Source organism: Bacillus rossius, chromosome 1, assembly GCF_032445375.1.
Source record: "Bacillus rossius redtenbacheri isolate Brsri chromosome 1, Brsri_v3, whole genome shotgun sequence".
Lineage (NCBI taxonomy): Eukaryota > Metazoa > Arthropoda > Insecta > Phasmatodea > Bacillidae > Bacillus > Bacillus rossius.
Window position 1 is genome coordinate 362,635,042 of NC_086330.1, and position 8,278 is coordinate 362,643,319.

Here is an 8,278-nt window from a genome sequence, read left to right on the forward strand (position 1 = left end):
GAGTAGTATCAACTTTTTTTGCCTGTGATTCAATATTTCTATTGGTTGAGTGTTTCTTGCAGGGCTCATAGTCGGCCAGATGAACAGTGAGCCAATAGCAAAAGCAACTTACAGGTATGCATATTTGAATTATAGTTACAGACCGGAAAAATTCGCGAATCATTTCGCGACAGGCTAAAATACAAATAGTTATACCTCAGTGCTGCCTCTGCTATTGGCTCACATCTCACCTGGATGACTCTAAGCCAATCAGAAACACCCGACCAAAGCTTTATCGAATCACAGGCTACTACGCTGGGATGTCTCACAAGACAGCAGCCAATGAGTGGGTGACATTTTACCGAGTGTACGTAGAACTATGGAGTTCATCCTGGAGGTCATTTAACCCGCGAATTTTTCCGGTCCATAATTATAGTCTAACGCGAAATGAATGAGGGAATTTTTTCAGTCTCTATCTATACTGATTTACCGGTTGAGTTCCTAGATTATATTTTGTATGGTGGTAGAGACCTGCAAAATTCGCGGATTGATTTCGTGATATGCTACAATTCAAATAATAATACCTTAGCACTGCTTCTGCAATTGGTTCACTGTTAATCTGAATCGCTTATTTATGAAAGGGCATAAGTCAACTTTTTTGAAGAAATGAGTTACATACAGGATGCCAATCTGTGGGTGTATACGCATCGTTTAGTTACTAAAAGGCACTAGTCTGATGCATGGAAGTGGGTTTACCGACCGCCAGAAAATTTAGTTTAGTTATGAAAAGGAATTAGTCAGTGGACTTATGTCCTTTCATAACCAAATGATTACAGCTATTAATCAGTGGACTTATGTCCTTTCATAACCATATAATTGCAGCTAGTTACAAAGAGAAAACAAATAGCAGTATACTCTTCCGACCTCTTTGGCAGTATCATGCAGTGTTGCATGCTGGTATATTCTGCTATCATTTGTTTTGTTGTGTACTTTCAGTTACTTTTGGTTTGTTTACTAGTAGAAAATGAGTGAAATGGAGTCTAATAAGACTTGTGTGGAAAATGATTGTAACCATTCCATGAAACGTAAAAAAGGTGTGCGAAATGTGGAAGAATACAAATGTCAAAGAATTAAATGAGCTCGTCTGCAAGGAAAGGAGTATGCAAACTACAGAGGGAATGTTGTGAAAACTAAAAGTACTACCGAGTCGTGCAGGTAACCTAATTCTTCATATTTTCTTTTAAGATTTATATTCATTCATCTTTCAGATTTCACTCACGTAAACATAATTCAGTTTGTAGAAATGTATTAGTTAACTACCTATTATTGATAATTTGGAAATATTTAAAATAGCTCGCACGACTCATAAAAAAATTATTTTTATTGTTTTAGATGTGCAAGAAAATGCTATGACAAGATTGACATTGCACAGAGAGGGAAATTACTTGATGCTATACATTCCTTTTCATGCAAGAATGAGCAAGACATCTATCTTCAAGGTTTGCTTGACGCTGTGCCAATTAAACATCGCCGACCAAGGAATGGTGACAAGTCTGGAAAAAGGTCATCCTCCTTCACTTTCCATGTAGTTATTCAAGAACGAAGAGTGAAAGTGTGCAAGAAAGCATTCATTCAGTTATATGGAGTATCTGCCAAGAGGGTAAGGAGACTGCAAACATTGTTACTATGTGGACAAACTCCAAAAGACATGCGAGGCCAACAAAACAATAGGAAGTCGGTGCCTGTTGGTGATGTTCAGGCCATCAAAGACCACATATCTTCATTTCCTGTCAAGATAAGCCACCATGCATCCAAAGAATATAAATATCTTGATGCGCAGTTGGATATAAAGAAGATGCATACACTGTTCAAAGAGAAATTTCCTGATTGTAAAGTTAAGTATTCTTTCTATTACAAGATTTTCAGGGAAAATTTCAATCTCCACTTTGGGAGACCACAGATAGACACCTGTGGAGAATGTGAACAACTGAAGGTCAAGATAAAAAATCCTAATCTTAATGAATGTGCTAAGCGAGTTGCCATGGCCGAGCTGGCCATTCATGAAAGAAGGAGTAACAAGTTTTACACAAGCATGAAAGACACGAAACACATTTGCAAAAACAATGATAGTGTGTTAGGGTTAACGTTTGATTATATGCAGAACATTTCACTGCCCTGCATTCCAGTACAAGAGCTTTTTTACTATCGCCAGCTTTCGGTGTTTCCCTTTGCCATACATAACCTGAAAACAGATGAGGCGAGTTTATTTTTATATCACGAAGGGCAGGCAAATAAAGGGCCAAATGAAACATGCTCTTTTCTCCACAAATACATAAGTGACAACGTGCCTCCATGTGTTAAAGAACTGCACCTTTACAGTGATGCTTGCGGAGGGCAGAATAAGAACAATTGCATGGTAAGATTCTTGTTATCACTTACTGACACCAACAGATTTGACATTATTATCCATCGGTTTCCGATACGTGGTCATTCATATCTTGCTTGCGATCGTGATTTTGCACTGGTGAAACGTGTTCTTAAAAAGACTGATAGATACTATGTACCCATGGAGGTCTGCCAACTTATTACATCTGCAGGAGTTCCTGGAAAATTCACAGTCAACATGGTAACATCTGATGACGTGTTGGACTTCAAGAATTGGTGGCCCAGCCATTACAAAAAGACATGCTTATCATTGGAAAGCCAGAGTAAAGCAGTTCCGCGAAGCCAGAAGCAAGACTTTGCTGTATCAAGGTTTGTAGAGTTCCAGTACAACAGTCGCCATAAAGGTACTGTAGTTGCTTCCGAATTCATTGGCGGCCTTGTGTCACATACTTTTGTGCTTCGTCAATCATCCGACAAAAGTTTGAATCCTACTATTCCTGTTCAAAAGGCGTATCCTGCGAAAAATGTGCCAATTAATGCAAAGAAGATTATTGACTTAAAGAAGGTTCTCCGTTATGTTCCAGGTGAACACAGAGACTTCTACGATGAGATTATCCAGTGGCCTACCAAGCAAACAGACTGAGCTACCATGCCATTGTAACAGGCATTGTTACATAATAACATACAAAGTGTGAAGTTATATTAACACCTTTTGTACATGTTTTCAAAACAATGTGTAGTCTTACATCACTGTTGTTTAAAGTGAAATGATGCTTTAGTACATAACTTTTGTGGTGTTGTTTAAAGAGGGTATGCCTGTGATGTTATGCATTATAAGGTCAGTGAAAATGGCGTAAAGTGTTCAATAATATGGTGTACACGTTTACTGAACTATATCTAGGTTGAATTACATCATTGTATTTCGATTGGAATATTTTATTACATAAGTTTTGTTGACTTGCAAGGTTAAGTTATAAAAGGGCCCAAGTCTGTGATATTTAACAATTTTTTTCTCGCAGGTAATGAAACACTTGCAAAGCATGCACTTGTCAATGTAGTGACATTTAGGTACAGAGTAGTAAAAAAATATTAATTTTGATGTATGAAACTTATAACAGATATGATATAGTTTTTTGCATATTCCCACAACTTTTAGTGAATTGACTTATGCCTTTTCATAAATAAGCGATTCATCTGGAGTAATTAGGGCCAATTAGAGACCCTCGTTGTCGAATCACAGACACTCGGTCGAGACGACTCACAAGTCAGCAGCCAATGAACAGGTGGCATTTTCCCTAGTGTGTAGAGTGTAGTAGAGTCTATCCTGGAGGTCATTGAATTCGCGAATTTAGCAGGTCTCTATATGGTGGTAAGTGCTTGTCTGGGGGCGTTATTTCACATTCTAATGTATGTGGCACGATTTTGTAAACATCCTGTGCAGAGATCCTGCAAAAGTCATCCTACCGTGAGAACCTTATACTTTGCGACGTGACTTCCCACAGCGTGGAATTATCTGGAAGCACAATCAAGCAATCACCAATCAGGAATCGTCACCGATAATAAGCAAAGAACGACACAAGTTACACATGGCATGTCTATAACTTAATGTTGTTTGTTACAGTAAGCACTGTGACCGCACTGTCTGCAACACAGAGACACAGCGGGTTCCTCGTGTGCTGTCACTTAGAAACACGTAACTTAGAAACACACAATATGTAGAGACTGGAAAAATTCGCGCTTTCGATGACCTCTAGGATAGACTCCACAACCCCCTACACACTCAGGCAAATGCCACTTGCTCATTGGCTAATGACTCGTGACACCCGTCAACTGGGACGCTTGCGATTCGATACTTTTTGGTTGAAGGTTTTCTATTAGCTTCAGATAAACTGTAAGCCAATCACAGAAGTAATATAAAGGTACAGTTTTTTGAATTCTATCATATCGTGAAATGAATCCGCGATTTTTTCCGGTCTCTAACAATATGTAATGTTTCTAAGTTATCGTAGTTCTAAATTATTATGTGGTTGTAGATTAAGCTAATTCTAAGTTATTATTTTTTAACTTGTGATAGTGGTGTGTATCTAAGCTATGTCGATCTCTACAGTTTGTGTATCTAAGTTATGGAAAAAAATTTAAGTTATATGTTTTGGGTTTATGTGTTTTTGACTTATAATAGGACCATTATGGATTTTTAAGCGATCACTTTTTTAATTTACGATAGTTCTATGCTATCTTACAGTTACATATCAAGTTACGATGTTTCATAAATGTGCTTTCCTAAGTGCTTATAGTGTTTTCTAAAGAAAACACACAGACACAGAGAAAATTTTCGGTACTTTTACAAAAGGTTCCTTTGGAAACTAGTTGCTAAGAAAGTTTGCAATACTATTGCAACTTTGTAACTTATTGTAACTTTGTACAACACATGGATATGGTTATTTTTGCACATATGAAATACGTTATTCGAAATAATACTGAGTATTTGTTATAAAAATTGGGCAAAATTTAAATTTTAAATGACGTTTTATTCAATAATTATTTTTAAAATCATGGCTCTATAGTCAAATATTCAATAATTTGACTTAATTTTCTATTATTATGCATATTCATGTGCGCATTTAATACTGTAAAGCTATTCAGGGAACAGTTTACTAATAACTTTAACTATTGGAGGCACTGGACAACAGAGATCATAAATTCCCGGGTAGGAATATGAATCCAGTATTATTGTAAACACTATTTTGTAGTGATACAGTTGTTTTCATGTAAATGTACAAATTTACAAATATCTGTAATTTTACATGAATATTTCTGTTCCATTTACAAAGTTACAATTTTGTTGACAAGGGAATATTTGTTGAAATAGGCTATTAAATTGCTTCCTAATAAAGGTGGAAATATAACCTCAAAATTAGTTTTATCACGGTTCACTCACTACCTATGGTTAGAGACCTGAAAAATTCGCGGGTTCATTACGTGCTATGCTAAAATTCAAATAATTATACCTTAGTGCTGCTTCTGCCATTGGTCCACTGTTAATCTGGAGGACCGAGGGCCAATTAGAGACCCTCGCTCAAAGATGTGTCGAATCACAGGCCACCCAGTCGAGACGACTCACAAGTCAGCAGCCAATGAGTGGGTGGCATTTGACCGAGTGTACGTAGAACTATGGAGTTGATCCTGCAGGTCATTCAACACGCGAACTTTTCCTATCCCTAGTAATACAAGAAATACGTAAATATTTGTAAACAGATAGGAGACGGCTATTGTTATTTTTGCATTTAAGAAATACGTGTTCCGAGATAGTTCTGAATATTATTTTTTTAATATTCACGTACAATTTTTTTTAAAATTTTATTTACTTTTCATTCAAGATTAAAAAAAAAATATTATGATATAATTTTATTGTATCCAGCTTATTATTTGCGCTGTTAATACTGGAAAGCTATTCGTGTAGCGGTTTTACAAATAATTTTAATTGTTGGAGGTACTAAGAACAAGAAAAATTCGCGTTTTTTTAATTTATCCAGGTTAGACCTTTACTGTCCTATGTATATTTGTACAAAAAACGCCAGTTCACAACTGTTGAGTTGAGAGCTGTCTCAACAGGTTAGCTCGTGACTCGATACTTCTTTGGTTGAGGGTTTTTCACTGGCCCGAGTAGCTTAGATGAACAGTAAGCCAATAGCAAAAACAGCTTAATACGGCAATGCGATTTTGAATTTTTGCCTATCGCGAATTGAATCCATGAATTTTTCTGTTGTCTATCATTTACATATATCCTTGTTTTTTTTTCTTCAATGTTTCCCCTTCACTTTTTATTATTACAGGAATTATCGAAGGAAAACGAATCTATAAGTGTGCACGGCAGACTTATTGGAATGGGGTCAGGCAAAATTCGCGAGTTCAGTGACCTCTGCAGTATAAACTCTAACATCGCCCACTTAACTCGGGGCAAAAAGTAACAAGTAGTATAGGAAAGTATTTCCGGCGCCAGACTGCAGGCTGTGGAGTTTTGAGCCGGTCCGCCATCTTGAATTGTGACGTCACGGCGGCCATATTGGATAAAAAAAACTCAAATATCCTCAAAAATGATTCAAAATGATTGATTAAAATTTCTAAAAAAATTCCCGGTTCAAAAATTTGGAATTCGAAAAACCTCAAAAGAAAGTATCCAAATTCCTTAAAATAGCTTGAGACTCCTTAAAGCAAGCCGCCATAAGCCGTTGATTAGAAACTTGACCTTGGCTGTAAAATTATAATTATTTATATATAATTATAATTATATATATCGTCAGCTAGTATGAAGTCACGTACGCCATCTTGTTTTCGTCTTCTAAAGTGTGCTACCATCACGTTCAATTTTTACATGCTAGAGTAGAGGTGGGTCGAAAAGTATTAACCTGATACTTTGGCACTGATACGCGCCTGTATCAGGAACGGCAAACGAGTACACTTGAAAAGTATCAGAGACTTTAGTATCAGTTCAGAATTCAGCTGGAACAACACCACGGCCAATGAATACAGTACCCGATCGCAGATGACGGTCACTTGGGCGGAGCTTGTGAAAGGGGAGGGAGCAGGAACGGCGAATAAGGGATAAAGAAGGGAAAGAATGTAGGGGAGGAAGCGCAGGGGAAGGCGTTGAAGCCTTGAAGGAGAGGCGCAAAGCGATATTGTTACAAGCAGGGCTGCCACTCATGGGTTTTTCCACCCAGATCTGGGTTTTTCCAATGGTGTTTGGGTTTCTGGGTTTTTAAATAACGAATTCCAACAATTCTAGGTTTTTTATAATTTTAATTATTTTTATACCTAAAACAATAATAAAGGTAGTAGCTACTGTATCTGTTGCAATATCTGTTTGATAAATGCAAACATAGACTGATACCGAAAATTGCTGTCTCAACCCACCTCTATGCTAGAGTACATTATTATTTATTACTGTGGCGCCCACCAACTAGTAATTAGGATGCCATCTTGAAAATTAGTTATTATTTAGATAGAAATTTAGGGATTATTCCAAAATTATCAAAAAATCTACAATTAAATTACACTCATTCAATCAATAGATTCCTGTCTTTGGTTCGATACTTGATCAACAAAAAAAAAATGATAATAATTTTAGAAAAAATATGTATTTAATGAATCAGGTTCAAAATCCTAAAAAAGGCTTAGTTTCCTATCCAACCAGTCTCGTGTAAGCCGATATGACGCCATCTTAGAAAACTTGTATTTATTGACCTTAAACTTCGAAAAAATTCCAAAAAACCATAAAAAATTGCTCATAAATTTACCAATAGAATCAATGGATTCTTGTTTATGCTTCGATCCTTGGTCAATGCAAAAAATGTATTTTAATTTAAATTATAAAAAATACAATGTTCAAAAAATTAAACAAAATTACAAATTTTATTACATAGATCCTTCCTCCTACAGGAACACATGCTAAAGTAGGCATGTCAATAAACATTTACTTCTGAATTGGATTGAACTGACGGATACTTAGCTCCAATCGGTTTACTGAAGACAGACCAGCCAGATCCTTTGCCTACTTTGTCTTTTTCTTCCCGACAGAGTTAATCAATACTGTATTAAATAGCCTGCTTCAATTCGCCGGAATTGTAAATGTGAGTATTCTCTGTCTTAAACGCAAACTTCTTCACTTTGTCCTCGCACGGATAGGGTTTGCCATTTACACAGTCCAACCAAATGTTATATTTTAAAGATACGAATGTGGTTTCTTCATCAGTAAACTGATTGATAAAGTTCTGCCTGATATCGCCAAGAAAAAGTACAAATGTCTTTCGACACATTAAACGTACTTAGATAATAGTCGTTCAATGCTCCACAAATTGCAACGAGCACAGTCTGAGGCCTAGATTCATGTCCAAACGTCATCACATTGTGTTTC

At 36.5% G+C, this 8,278-nt stretch overlaps 1 protein-coding gene across 1 annotated transcript; it reads left to right on the forward strand.

Moving 5' to 3' along the window:
- The first annotated feature begins 1,136 nt into the window (after positions 1-1,136).
- LOC134528326 (uncharacterized) lies at positions 1,137-3,290 on the forward strand. The gene is made up of 2 exons (XM_063361861.1): positions 1,137-1,194; positions 1,372-3,290. Exon 2 carries the CDS (start codon positions 1,688-1,690, stop codon positions 3,005-3,007), a length of 1,320 nt encoding a protein of 439 aa, XP_063217931.1. The 5' UTR covers positions 1,137-1,194; positions 1,372-1,687; the 3' UTR covers positions 3,008-3,290.
- Positions 3,291-8,278: the final 4,988 nt, after the last annotated feature.